At 40.7% G+C, this 15,247-nt stretch overlaps 2 protein-coding genes across 4 annotated transcripts in view; both read left to right on the plus strand.

Moving 5' to 3' along the window:
- Nucleotides 1–3,961, plus strand: part of fam120a (family with sequence similarity 120 member A) — a 33,552-nt gene extending 29,591 nt beyond the window's left edge. Inside the window, exon 17 of one of the 2 annotated variants that reach the window (XM_087840470.1) lies at nt 2,456–3,961. In XM_087840470.1, coding sequence (XP_087696596.1) covers nt 2,456–2,776 — 321 coding nt within the window. In that variant the 3' untranslated portion in view covers nt 2,777–3,961. The remainder of the gene's footprint in view (nt 1–2,455) is intronic. The other variant, XM_087840471.1, reaches the window with a different exon arrangement.
- Nucleotides 3,962–8,185: 4,224 nt separating this feature from the next.
- phf2 (PHD finger protein 2) overlaps nt 8,186–15,247 on the plus strand; it is a 44,128-nt gene continuing 37,066 nt past the window's right edge. The window contains exon 1 of one of the 2 annotated variants that reach the window (XM_006800204.3): nt 8,186–8,775. In XM_006800204.3, coding sequence (XP_006800267.2) covers nt 8,678–8,775 — 98 coding nt within the window. In that variant the 5' untranslated portion in view covers nt 8,186–8,677. The remainder of the gene's footprint in view (nt 8,776–15,247) is intronic. The other variant, XM_006800203.3, reaches the window with a different exon arrangement.

A 15,247-nucleotide genomic window follows, 5' to 3' on the forward strand; every position in this document is an offset into this window, starting at 1 on the left:
GGACGAGAAAACGGAGAAAACGCAGCGTCAAAGGTGTGCGCATTTTTTGACGTCACAGTGTGCGCCACATTATTGTTTCGGTGAAATGAATTTCTACAATACTGTTACTGTTAATTGTTCTCTCTGCAGTGTTTAAATGCTTACATATACACACACAGTTACTGTCCCTCCACACATACGACTCGGTTCTGCTTCTATGCCCCAGCTTTGTTTACTATTTCCCACCGAGGCTTCTAGACTTCTGATTGGCCAACATTTCTTTATGGTTAGGAATATAGCGCCACCTGCTGCTTTGGCATGTTCCTAGCAGCGTTTTCCTTCATTTCTGCCTTTACGTGTGGACGGGATTATTTTTTTAAACGAAAACAGAAAATCTCCGTTTTCAAAAATTCCCTGGGTATGTGTGGACATAGCATGCATCTAACATCTACTATCATCATTTCTACCAGTATAAAAATGGCTGTATTTGACTGTTATCATCTAAAAGAAACAATGAGAGTGATATTTTCTGTCTGATATTTTCTGTCTGATATTTTCTGAGTAAAGAGTAGAAAAATGCTGATATAAAATGACAATCTTCTGAAGACCCACAACTCTCAGCACTTCTGGTGTTGAATTTTATGCATGTAGTCCAAGTACTCACAAAAACTGCTGATCTTATAGTTTGCGTTTTGCTGTTGGTCTCTCTTTTGGCTGCTCCCTTTAGGGGGCGCCATAGCGGATCACCTGCTTCCATCTCAGCCTGTCCGTATCATTCTGCTCCTGTCGCACCACCGCGCTGTATGTCCTCCTTCACTGCATCCATAACTCTTCTCTGAGGTCTGCTTTGTCCAGTACATTCACTGTCCCTGTTTATGTCTAAGCCATCTCAGCCTTGCCTCTAACTTTGTCTCCATGCTGTCTTCAGCTTAGCCTCCTGTGTCTTTGTCAGTGCCACTGTCTCCAAAATCGATCTTCTTCACCTCGCTTGGTCCCTCTATACTCCATATTTCTCTCTCCAGCCGTGGCACATGGCTGTTTGTCTGCGGTCTAGTTCTGTTAGAGACCACTTTCTGTTAAAACAGAGTTCTTCCTCCCCACTAGAGCAGGGCAGTATGACCAAAAATATTTATTACAATATACATTTGAAAATTTGTGATAATGCTATAACTGACGATATAATTGACACGAGACAAAATACTTTACAACTCCACAACTTTATTAGTGCAAAAAAAACAAAACAATGTATTTTCACTTAAACAAGCAGCTGTTTTTATGTACATTAAAGTTATATAAAAATTTAAAGTGCAAATGCAAATTCCTTGCTGACAGTTTAACCAAGTGGAAACTGGCCGACATATCCTCAGCATAACAATGTTTAATATCCACAAAACTTAAAAAGAGGTTACACACACAATACGGTAATATTATGTTGAAGCACAGTACGTATCACTCCGCGAGGCTCCTACCTACGATAGCCGTAATGCTCCGACAATCTATCAAGCGGTGCGGCTTCGTAGCTTAGCAAAGTCGTACTAAAACATTTGACAGATTTTCGAGCGCCGTGTACATAAAATCGTCTCGAGGTCAGTAAACACAACCAGAGTTCATACATAAGGCACACGGGATTATAACGATATTACCATGAACGGCATGATATGGCCCAGCCCTACTGCACATCTTTGCCATGTGCAAGTGAACATTAGATTGCTGGGGCTCTCTCCCTCTCTTAATATTACAAACTCTTCTTTAGATGACCATTGGTGTGAACAGGCACTATATAAATGCAGTATAAACAACAATGGTGAGATTTTTTTTTAACCTACCAAACGCAGAAATCTACAGCTTTTTAAAAAATATCATATTATAGCTGATGACCATCACACCACAGGCTCTACTTGCTTAATCTATTTGAAAGCAGTTTTATAGTGTTTAAACCTTTCTCAATATAGAGATGTTAACTGTGCAAAACTTAACAGCTTGCTTCATTTCACAAGTGTCAATGTGCATCATTGACAACACATTAGGCAAAATACAGTAAATAAACAGGGGTGACTTCACTTTTGAAGCAAATTATGTCCCTCGGTTATTTCTATCTATTTAGTCTATAAGAGTCTAAAGATCAAAGAGCCAAATGGGTTCTTTGATCTTTTTTCCTAAAAGATTTTAAGTCACTGTAGCCAATCGTGTTCCCTTTCGAGCTTTGCTATATTTTAGGCAAGCTACATGACTGCATGCTGCTGAGCTTTCTCTTCTAGCATAACAAGTTTAAGTAACAGAAAGTGTCACCTTTGAGATGGCGTGTAAACCATGCATTTTATCCCTACACTTCACCTGTTTAGAGCTTCGCCTTTTGGACATGTTGCATAGGCAGCGTGTCCAAATGGCAATAAATAGAAAAAAATGGCTGGATGATAAAGTCTGTATTCTCAGGATTTCTTTGAAGAACCCTCACCGTCATTTTTTCTGTGTCTAGCAGAGCAAGCCTGCTTACAAGCCTGCTCAAACATCTGGAAACAACCTAATGAAGGACCAAAAGAAGCCCAAGCAGGAGGAAAAGAAATCCTCCCCTGCACAGCACGGTGAGAGCTTAGCCATGGAGAACGGTGTGGAGGACAAGGAGCCAGAGCAGCTGAACGGAGAGAGAGAGGGATGTGGGGCTCTCATCCAACCCGAAAGTGCCTTTAGCAGTGACTCCAAGACGTGCAATACTAATCCTCACTTAAATGCACTAAATGTAGACAGTGGCTGCCATAGAGATGAAGGTCTAGAGGTCACTGTCTCAACAGAAGATTAAACCTATTTTTCTAGAGAGGGTGAAGGATGAAACATGGAGCAAGGTTAGGAACACGAGGAAATATGGAAAGCTTACATTCATTGTACTTTTTTCTTTTCAAACAAAGAAACGAGATGTAATTCGGATCCCTCTCTCTAAACACACGAGATCCTAACACCGGTAACCTGGAGTCCCTCGCTCCCTCGTCACTTCAAATCAGAAGGTTACTGCTCGAAGACGCTTTAATTTGAAAATATGAGTTCATCTATGTTTGATCTGCTTCTAGTACTTACCGTGTTGCAGGTATGGATTTTGTGTTATCATTGTAACCGCTCAGTGAAACAAGCGAGGCATAATGTTGTGCTTCCGTCACCACTTTGAGTTGTGTTCATGTTTAAACAGCTCTGTCCCTCCACGCTGTTTCGCTTATTTAACTGTAAGTAACGCCTCGAGAAACAGCTCTCGAATCACACGCAAAAAAAGAAAGCTTGAATCGGGGTTTTGAGCTGTACTCGAAGATGTAGAGCTGTCGTGTTACCACTTTGATAGAAATCTTCTGCATGGTTCGCAGTCTAACCAGTGTGTAGTTATTATGCATGCTGTCCTTTTTCTTCCATTCTTCCCGGTGCCCAATTACAAATTAATGAAACATCTAATACCAACAAAAGTCCCAAAAAGTAGTTGTTCTAACCTGGAATCTTCTTGTGATATGGACCTGTTGCATTAAAAAAAGGTTATTTAGCCACTTTGGAGTAGTGTATTCATGCTATATTGTTCTGTTACTGTTTCCTGTTTTAGTCAAAGAAATGAAACTCACCCTTTGTGTAGCTAAAAGGCAGCGTGCTCCACCTTTAAATCAAAACTTTAGCCATTAACCAGTAATCATTAGGGAGATTTCCTTTAGTGTTATTTATACACTTGTAATTCCTCTCCACCAGAATCATCATTTCATGTTTTCACTTAATACTGCCAAAGCTTTTCATCTACCACTAGTGATTGGAGAGATGGTGTAATCTCCTACCCCAGTCCCCCTGGCAAGAGCTAAATGAGTTACCTTCTGTGTAAGTTGATCAGAGTTTCCGCCTAACTCTTGGATTGTAAAAGAATGAACTGCTGATGGGTTTGGTTGAATGTTCGTGGATTTTGGTGTGGTGTACTTGAAGGCAACTTAGCTACAATGCTTAATAAAACTATATTCTTTTAGTACACACTGTTGGTGGTTTATTGATCTCTCTTAACACTGGGACATGTCGTCATAACACTGTGGTGGGCTGCTAAGTTTACACAAATTTTTATTTTTTTTATATCCAAGAGACAGTCAAAAGAAAGATTCTGCACCTACACCCATTGTGCCCGTCTTCCTCGAGGCTAAGCAGATACACTGCAAAAGCTAGCAAGCTACTGGCACAAGAATAGCGGTGCAATATCACACTTTTTACTCCCCCACCTCCCAACATCATAGGAGGGAAGAGAGCTGGGTACCCCAGGGAGAATGAATGATGTCTAGGATGAAGCTGCCTATTGTACTTTACCTTATTATCTATCATCAGTGTTGGGAAGGTTACTTTTAAAATGTATTCCATTACAGATTACAGAATACATGCCCTAAAATGTATTCTGTAACGTATTCCGTTACGTTACTCAATGAGAGTAACGTATTCTAAATACTTTGGATTACTTAATATATTATCATGCTGTTTACAACTACATGAATGTACTATTGCTGTGATTTATTACTGTTACTGAAGGTCCGCGGCTCCGAACCGTACTAAAGGGACCTCTGGCTAATTAGTCGGGCTCGTAGCCGAAAACTAGCTTTACTTTGTTGGTCAACTTTGCTAGCGAGAGACAGAGAGAGGCGTTGAAAGGCTGCTCCAGCGGAACTTATTGTTTTTGGAGGAAAACACGAACACGGTGTACTGTCGAGTCTTAATAGCTTACTTACAACTGGGCTCGTCAGGCTCTCTTCTTGGCTGCAGTGGTTATTATTATATTTACATGCTTCCAGCTCCCGTTTTTGCTCGATGACAGCTCGTACTTTTCCTTTTTCTCCCTCCCTCGCTCACAGACACATAACGTGTATGGCAGTCCATTCTCCCTGCAGCACGGACTACACTGCCCATGATGCTACATTCTTTAGAGCTATACCTGTAGCATTCTGCCTATTAGCTTAGCACAACAACAACAACAGGTGCTCTCTCACCCAGGAAACACGCAGAGAGAGAGAGCGTCACCTTGTAACCATGGCAACCGTAACGCTGCCGCCTGGAACAACAGAACGTAGCTGTCAAACAAAACCCAAACAGTCCTGACCCGCCACAATATGAAACAGGGAAGTACCGCCGTGTAATCCATTTATTTCAACAAAGTAACTGTATTCTAAATACCACCTTTTTAAACGGTAACTGTAACGGAATACAGTTACTCATATTTTGTATTTTAAATACGTAACGGCGGTACATGTATTCCGTTACTCCCCAACACTGACTATCATACATAAACTGTCCAGGAGTGGATGATCATATTAAGCATGGCCAAAGTTTCAGATAATAAGGTCAGTGTATTTACCATGTGATCCAAAAATGCCCACAATATTAGAGACTGAACAGAGAGCGAGCACCTGGCAACTGTGGGGAGGAAGAACTCCCTTTTAACAGGAAGAAACCTCTGTCAGAACTACACCTGGGGAGGTGCAGCCGTATGCTGTAACTACTTGTTGGGTGAAAGAGAAGAGACCACAAACTGATCATCTCCCACACAGCTCTGTGTCAAACAAAGTTGTCGTCCGGTCTTTAAGTGATGACCTGATGAACCCTGTTTCCTGCTCTGTATTTTAGATTAGATTAGATTAGATAAAACTTTATTAATCCCTCGGGTGGGTTCCTCTGGGAAATTTGTTTTCCAAAAAGCACAGCACCGACAGAAGTTACAGAGTTAAGAATATTATATATATATATATACACACATATATAAATACAAAGACCTATATAGATAAAATATACAAAGGGGATAAATAGAATAAATAGGAATAAAAATAAAAATAAAAATAAAAATACAAGTGAATTGCACATTTCAAGCCTTTATTAAGGCTGTTGTGTTTTTAACATGTGTTAATGCTTTGTATCTTCTTCTATTTAATCTGAACAAGCCCCTAAAAAAAGTCAGTGATCACTGTTGGCCTCTCTCGGTTTTTATTATCACTATTCATCTGCAGCATGTTTTAAAGCTCGGTTTTTAAAACCTCACGATGTAACTACAGCCCAGCACATGCAGCAGTACATTAATGACTAACCTCGTATTGTGGATGGATTATCTCAGTTGTTCTCCTGACTGAAGTTTGGTCCTTTTACAGCATCCTGCCATGCGACTGCATTTGTCCCTGACCATCGGGAACCCTCACTCTATGGGAAAACCTTAGTACACATCCCATGATTTAATAGCTCGTAGAAGCACTTCAGCAAAAACTTGAAGTAATTATTTTCTGTATGCCATTATCAGTCTCTCACATCATTCTTGAGACATTTTGCCCCACTCTTCATTACAACCTTGCTTCATTTCATTGACGTTTGATGTCATTCATTTATATACCGCTCTCTTAGGGGCACGATCTGATATCCTCGTGTTGGTGTTGTTCCCAGATCATCATACTAAAGGTTGTTCCAGGATCAACATTGCAAGTGACCAATCAGAATGTTGTGATGTCATACTTTTGCGACTTCGGGAAAAACCGGCGTAAAACAAAAAACTGTACTTAAGCTGCGAGAAACCGCCTTTGTCCGCCGATCAACGGACCCTAACCCTAACCCTAACCCTTTAATAAACGCTAAGCAGAATTGATATTGTCCTTGCAACATTGGAATTTCATAAATGCACGAATGGGTTGGTGCGCAAAAGAATAACGTCACAATAATGTGATTGGTCACTTGCAATGTTGAACCTGGAACAACATTTTCATGATGATCTGGGAACAACACCAACACGACGATATCAGATCATCCCTCTTAGGGTGCCATCACAGCATTTCAGTTTGGCTGAGTTCTTGACTTTGGGTGACTGCAAAACCTTGATTCTTTTGTTTTCCAGCCATTCTGTTGCAGATTTGTGCTCGACATCACTGTATTGTTGCATGACTCGGCCTCAACCGAGCTTTAGGTGTTGGACAGATGGCCTCATATTTGATGCTCAAGCACTTTGGTAGACAGAGGAGTTTATGGTCAACTCAATGTCTTCAAGGTACCCAGTTCCTGTGGCTGCACAACGAGCTCAAATCATCACCCCATCTCCACCACTGTGCTTTACAGATGGTATGCAGTATTTATGCTGATATGCTGTGTTGGGTTTTTGGGCAAACGTCTTCGCCTTGGTCTTGTCTATCCAAAGGACATTATTTCAGTAATCTTTTGGTTTCTTCAGATGCAACTTTGCAAACCAAAGCCATGTTGCCATGTTTTCTTTAGAGACAAAAGGCTTTCAGACAAGCCATAGTTGTTTGGTCTTTTTCTAAATGTAACATGTTTAACATGCTAACTGTAGCGGGGGTTTTGCAGTTTCCCTGAAGATTACATGGTTTGATTGGGGGTGAATTTCTTCTGCTTTCATAGAGGTGAGGCTGCATAGAGAAAACTCTTTTTCACACCACTGTAAAATGGCTTGTTTAATACATAAAAAGGTGCAGAGTGAGATTTGTGGGTGGGGAGGCTGTAGCTCAGGTGGCAGAGCAGATCAGCCACTAACCAGAAGGTTGGTGGTTTGATCCCAGGCTGCTCCAGTCCAAATATCCTTGGGCAAGATACTAACCCCATGTTGCTCTCCGATGCATCCATCGGAGTGTGAATGTGTATGAATGGTAGATACTTAGCGCTAAAGACCTCAGAAAAAAGTGCTTGTGTGAATGGGTGTGATTGGGTGAATGAATTAGTTGTATAAAGCGCTTTGAGTGCTCAGAAAGAGTAGAAAAGCGCTATATAAGAACCAGTCCATTTACCATTTACCATTTGGTGTCATGGACAAAACCTCATGCTGGTTTATAATCAGTCAGCCAGGAAGGGCAGTGGACTTATGAAGAATGCAACATGTGTCTGACAGGGAATCATCTGTTCTTGCAAGTTTATAGTTCAACTACCTTATTACAAAATGTCATTTGATTTCGATTCTGTTTTGCTGAGATGATGTTGAAATATTTTTATGATTGTATTATTATTATTATTATTATTATTATTATTATTGTTGTTGTTGTTAAGTTCCAAATACATGAAATTTAGTAATAATAATAATAACAACAACAATAATAACAACTGCATTTATAGAGAGGATATCATAATGTAGGGAAATAGTGTGTAATTTCGTAATAACAGATTATGTAATAATTAAACAATTATATCTTTCCTAATGGCGGCTAAGAACGCAGCATTTAAATTGTATTCATCGATTAACAATAAACTGTCTGGGAACAGAAAGCGTTTATTTCTCGGTATTTGAGCGCTCCACCACAGGGAAAAAAAATCCGCAAGTCCATTTTAGATCGATCTTTACGCTCATTCATCGGATCTAAAGCTGCTCCCTGACGTAACTTACATTTGTTTATTTATTTACCTCGCAGCGACATCGAGACTACATTTTCTTGTGGCTCCTAATATGAGCGCTTCGGTGCCGCGCAGTCACCAGGGGGCATGCACATAGTAATAATAACAATAATAATGCATTTGAGGAAAGCCTGCTACGACGAGCCTCCATCGTTTCTAGCTCCCCGCACAAACGCCAGCCCGGCCGCGGCGTGATGGAGCTGTGCGCTTAGGTTCATGTGTCCGGCGGGACTGCCCCTGGCTTTTTTTCTGGGGAAGATCATATTGGATCATATTGTTTGCAGGACGTTGTTCCTCCTGCAGCCCCCCCAGTCTATCCCGACGTAGTTGTGAATTGAACATGGCGACTGTACCAGTATATTGCATCTGCAGATTACCTTACGACGTGACCCAGTTTATGATCGAGTGCGATGCTTGCAAGGACTGGTTCCACGGCAGGTAAGTCTCGATTGTTCGCCGTACTGTATTTTGGGGCGGTTTGCATTTGTGGGAAACAAACAAAAATGGCGAGGTCTCGGTTGCGTTTGACAGCTTTGTGGCTCTCAGTCGCCCGTCTACATCTGAAGAGAGGCCGCTTGGAGAAGAAGAAGAAGGCGGAGTTATATATAGCCGACCGGGGTTGTGACATTTTTTCGCGAATAACACAAAACAGATTTCCCTTATTGGAATAAATACGGTGGTTAATGGGGGGATTTCGGTGTGAGCTTCGGCTATTAATTGCACTTAACGGCTCTTTAACATCCCCGCATAGCCCCAGCCTGCCTTCCCGCTGTAAGGAGCGGACGACAGCGGGGGAAGCCTCCGCAAACTCGCCGCTCATTTTTGTGACAAATGCTCGTCCTTACAGACATGTTAAGGCCAACATTTCGTGCGTATTGCCGGGAAATATTGTCACATTCGAGTCGCTTTTCCAGTTTTCACCGGCCGTGTTAACCGAGCGCGGTGGAAAATCACGACTCGAGTCCGAGCTTCCCGAACTCAGCCCCGCAGCCTTCCTGCCAGGCGGCAGCTATGGCTGACAATACCCCGTGCTGGGTGTCCTAAGCTTCAGCAGCGGAGGGGAAATAATTATTAGTATTGGTTTGACTGGTTTGTCACTAGTGTAGACTACGACTGTTAGCTCATACGTCTCCCCGAGCATAGTGCGAAACGTATCGCCCGCCGCTGCTCATCACTTTCCCTGCTGTACACACACTGTAATGGTCTCAACCAAATCCCAGTTATCATCTTTTAGTTTTTGCCTGCTGTCGTTATATCTGTTCTTACACGAGTCTGTTTCTGGACTGGCCTTTGCTTTGGGGTGTTTGGAGCTGTTCGGCTGCTCACTGCCTGTCTTTTTGTTAACCCGTCATTTGTTAATCGCGTTTCTTTCGGTGAACAAGCCCTTCAGAGCATTGAACAGTATTTACGCGCCTGAACGTTAACCCTTTAATGTTCCTCCGCCGGCCGGCTGCCCGCTGTCTGTATCACACTGTCTAAATCATTCGAGAATTAAGGGATGGGAATAGTCCAAGACCTACGAGCCAAACCACCAGCAAAATACAAGTCCCCCCCCCCAGGAAGATCGTATTTCTGCTTGTGTTATTACCTGCATCACACATTTTCACTTACCTGTCACATTCTGTAAGTTTGTGATCCTGATAAAAATAGAGCAACTGCATTTTTCAAACCATAAGTATATTTAAAGTGGATTTGCACACACCGTACATTGGCGCTCCAATTATTCAGGCCCCTGAGGTGGACCATCATGAGGAATAAATCAGGTTACTAACATCAGGGTCCCTTAAAAAATTTTTAACAAATGTTGGACCAAGTAATGCATTTCTTCTCAAATTAATATTAGCGATAGACCACTGATAAATACTTGCATTTTAAAATAATATTCATGTACATGTTCAGTTGTTAGGAGCGGATGTGTTAAGTTCACATGTATCATCAATATAATTATGATTCACAGTCTTAGCATGAGTCCACACATGATGATGTGATGTAACAGAAACTTGAACAAAATCTAATCATCATCATCTAAGTGATCACTGAATCCTCCGGGACTTATACACATGGTGATCCATACATGTATGGGTATCACATATACATTTGCTGTTAGAGTCAGAAACAATCGTTCTACAAAGAGCTGCAGCAGCCTAGCTTTGCCATGTCTGACAACACTCTACTTTCCTACAACCTTTATGCATTCGTTTTTATATCCTGTAGTCATTTTGGTTTGGGCCACAGTTGAGTCACTGCAGTGTTCAGGGCAGCGCTTTGGAGATGCTGCTTGCAGTCATGGCACCCAGCTGTTGTTGATCAGGAAACAGTTCAAACGCTAACTGCTCCTAAAACCACACTGTCTGGTTTTCACTGTACATTTCTGTTTTATCTTCATGTTAAATGAACAAAACCAAGTGAGTTAGCCTCGGACTAGTTGCATTTTTAAAATGGCAACTTTAAAAAAAAAAAAAATCAACCTTATAATAAAAGTGTCTTTATTGAGGAAGGCACTTTTTTAGCCACTGGTTTAGTCTGTTTTAGTTCATTATTAATACTCGTGGGAGCTCAGTTTACCGCCTGGCTTCAGTCTCACTGCACTTATCAACCCTTGATACAAAAAGCAAGCAGCTGTTTTCAACAAATAAGCTACAATAAACCCACAATTAGTGACAAAGCTAGCTGGTGATGGCTTATCCAAAAAGCAGTAGTTGGAATATTTTTCTCAGGAGGTGGTGACCAGTTGTTAGATAAAAGAAAAAATAAGTAAAAATAAGGATTTAGAGCACGTTGTTACAGTGAAAAATAACTGGTTCAGACCTCAGCTAGGTCCTTTCTGTTTAGTTTGCATGTTTGCACTCTGCCCATCCATGGATCTTCTTACCCATGGATGTGAGCTGGACGGGTGTTCACGTAGAATAAAAGAATACCAAAATTCTGAAAATGCAACATGCCCACCAGCACAGAAAAAACAACACACTGAACAGCAAAAACTATAAGCCGAAGATCGCAACTAGTGCAGCTGCCACAACAACTCTGCTCTGACTTATTGATAAGAAGGGCTGTAAGAGTTATATCAGGAAGTAGTTTGTGTTGTTATCATGAAATACATTTTACCACTTTGTCTGAGACACTTGTCATTGCTGTTGTAAAATCAGTTATGATCCAAAGGCTAAAATGTTTGCAGTGGTTAACATTATATATGCTGAAGCTAACATGACATAACTAATGTTATGTCTTATAGGATTGTCAGTAGGCTGCCTGTCAGTCATCCTAACATCTCAGTCTATGTTCTGTCAACTGAGTATAATGTTTAAACAAATGGTCCACCAACACCATGTCAGTGGCTTAAATCACATTTTAATAAATAATTATGGCTGAAATCATCAAATTCTCTTCGTACTGGCGCTGACTACAAAATGTTTGATGTTGTGACATTCTGAGTCAGCAAGACTGAAATATGCTATATAAATATACAAAGCCATTCCTTTCCAAGACAACTGATATGTTGCTTAACACCAACATTTATGTATTTAAAGTCCGTCAAATTGTAACAAAAGCTGTCTTAACCAAATATTTCTGGATAATTCTTTATTAAAATACAACATGTTAATATGTATTTCAAGAGAAGAGTGTTTGAACATGGCTGTGATGTGACTTGTTATCAGGTATTGGTAAATAATGTTTAAACTAATACTGTAATACATATTATATATTACCTTATTACAATTTTGAGCAATTGTTCTTCCCACTTGATGTTTGCAGTTATTTTGGCACTGCATGAATTCACTTTATGCTTGTGGTAATTAGTAACAAAAACGTTCTTTACTTTGAATTTGCGCGTTGACAAGCAGCCACGGTGAGTTAATGCGTGTGAATGAGTGAAACACTAGCATTAACCATGCTCTGCATTTACATGGTGTAGTGAAGTTGTAAATGAGCAGAGGGAAAGTAAACAGAGGACAGCCGTCTTAACTGGCGCTGTTCTATTCTACTTAAATGAACGGCTGTCAAACTGGATTAAAACCAAACAACTGAAACCAGGTGTAACCACATTCTGCACTAAGATGTGTGGACACCAGCACTGAAGAAGCCAAGGCTAGGACTGCTAGCATTGCTGGGGTTAGACTTGTTTGGGATTACTGGTGTTGTTTTAAAATGGTTTATGTCGTATCTATCTGAGAGATCCTTTACTGTCTGTATAAATCATGTGCTGTCGGAAACATCAGTTCTGCCTTCTGGGGTACCTCAAGGATCTGTTTCAGGTCCTATTCTCTTTTTGCTGTATATACTCCCTCTAGGCCACATATCAGACGTTACAATAATATTTCTTATCATCTCTATGCTGATGACATTCAGTTGTACTGTTCTTTCAAAGTTTCTGAGTTGTATAAATTGTCTTGTTTAAATAATTGTCTGTCAGAAATCAAACAATGGTTAAATGACAGTTTCCTTCAGTTAAATGCAGATAAAACAGAAACTTTGATTATTGCACCTGATCACATGCTCTCAGAAATTAGGCAGCATATCAGTTTTTTAGACCCTTCATTTCAGTCGAGTCTCAGAAACTTGGGTGTTATATTTGACAGTTCGATGTCTCTTGAGAAACACTCTAAACAACTTGTCCGGAACTGTTTTTATCATCTAAGAAACATTTCTAAACTCAGACTGGTGTCAAAGGCAGAACTTGAGATGATTATTCATGCTTTTATCTCTTCTCGTTTGGATTATTGTAACGGTCTTTTTACGTGTCTTAACAAATCAGCTCTGGATCGCCTTCAGTCTGTACAGAATGCAGCGGCAAGACTTTTAACTGGTACAAACAAGAGGTCACACATTACTCCAGTTTTGGCTTCTCTTCATTGGTTGCCTGTAAATTTTAGGGGTCATTTCAAACTTTTAGAGCTCTGCACGGTGAAGCTCCCCAGTATATCTCTGACCTGTTGAAACCTCATGCTTCATCCCGAGCACTTAGGTCTTCAGGTCAGAGGCTACTGGTGGTCCCACGTACTGGGTTTAAAACACGTGGGGATCGAGCTTTTCAGGCACCGAGGCTGTGGGACTCTCTGCCGTCGTCTTTACGCTGTCTAGACTCTACTGACTCCTTTAAAAAGCAGCTGAAGACATTTTTATACAAACGAGCTTTTAATTAATTTTAACTTGTACGTCTGATCTTATTGTGAAGCACTTTGTGATTTTTATCTGTGAAATGTGCTATATAAATAAATTTTACTTACTTACTTACTTAGCTAGCAGACTTTGAAAACTAATCTGACACTGTGTACGTTTGCGAAGTTATACACAGCGCGAAGTGTTACATAACTGAGCGACATTTAAAACATGAATTGTTTAACAGGAAAGATAATTAATGGTTTCATATAGTTCACTAAAATGCACACAGTGTATTTGTTTGGACAATGTTGAACTTTGTCTATTTAAAGTGTGTTTAAACAAGTAGCAAAGCAATCAGCAGGAACATCCGTAACACATGTGTGTCTTTGGCCTACCAGAATTACTCCATGAGTGTATCGACAGCTCATCCAGAAGGTCAGTTACCTCAGTTAGTGTCAGTGGAGTGAAAAGACAAAAGTTCGGGTTTTAGATGTTTGGCATAAAACTAACACAGCATTTCATAAAAAGAACATCATGCGAACATCCTATCAGTCATGGTGGTGGTAGTGTGATGGCCTGAAGCTGCTTCGCTGCTTCCATGTGTTCTGCTCTTTACCAGAAAATCTAGAAGGAGAACGTCATCAGCTCAAGCACAACTGGGTTGTGCAGCAGGACAAAGATCCAAAATACACAGTGGCTTAGTAAAAGTCCAACTTAAGTCCTGTCGACATGCTTTGCCATGACCTTAAATAGGTCCTTCATGCTTGAAAACCCTCCAATGTGGCTGAATTAAACCAACTCTACAAAGAAAAGTGAGGCAAAGCGTTGTGAAAGACTCATTGCCAGTCATTGCAAATGCTTGATTCGAGTTCTCGCTATCAATGGTGATTAGATATATGTAAGGCATTTACGTTATCACACAGGACCAGGTAGATTTGGATATCATTTTTCCTTTAAAATGCATTTTGTATTTACTTGTGTTACCGTTGTGCGCATGTTTAAATTAGTATGACAATCTTAACAAATATGGAAAGAAATCAGGAAAGGGGATATCATGTGTTTGTGTTTACAGTGAGGGAAACAGCTTTGTAAGTTTGGTCACTTATAAACACAAACAGTCTCAAATTTATAGTAATGTCATTTGAATGGAAAGAGACAGACTAGCAACCAAAAATACAGAACAAACATGTCACAAAGTTATAAATCGATTTTCATGCAATTGAGTGAAATAAGTATTTGATCCCGCAGGATTGGTTGTATGCCACATGGGCACACAGATTACAATCAATCAATTACAGATACTCCTGATCTCAGCTGATGTGTATAAAGCACACCTGTCCACAGAATCAATTTCTTCCATTCCAACCTCTCCACCACCAGCTCAAGACCAAAGAGCTATCAAAGGACATCAGGGACAAGATGTAGACCTGCACGAGCCTGGAAGCACGACCAACAACTGTTGGTGCGATTATTTGACAGTGGAAGAAATATGAAATGACCATCCATTGCCCTCAGTCTGGAGTGCCATACAAGATCTTGCCTCATGAGGATGGACTGAAGTCTCTCGGTGCCTGCAAGGTTCCCCTCACTCAAGAAGGCCCATGTACACACCTGTGAACCTGTGCCAGTGATTCACAATGATTGAATGCTATGAATGAAATGGTTAGATGAAACTAACTCAGCCCATCAGCGTTAGAAGAAGAGAAATGCAGAGTATGACGTAAAGAACACTGTACCTACTGTCAAGTGCTTTGGGGCTGTTTTTCTGCTTAAGGTACAGGATGACTTCACCGCATTAAGAAGTCAGTGG

The sequence above is a fragment of the Neolamprologus brichardi genome, chromosome 5 (genome assembly GCF_056152115.1).
Source record: "Neolamprologus brichardi isolate AB-2024 chromosome 5, ASM5615211v1, whole genome shotgun sequence".
In the NCBI taxonomy this organism is placed as follows: Eukaryota; Metazoa; Chordata; class Actinopteri; order Cichliformes; family Cichlidae; genus Neolamprologus; species Neolamprologus brichardi.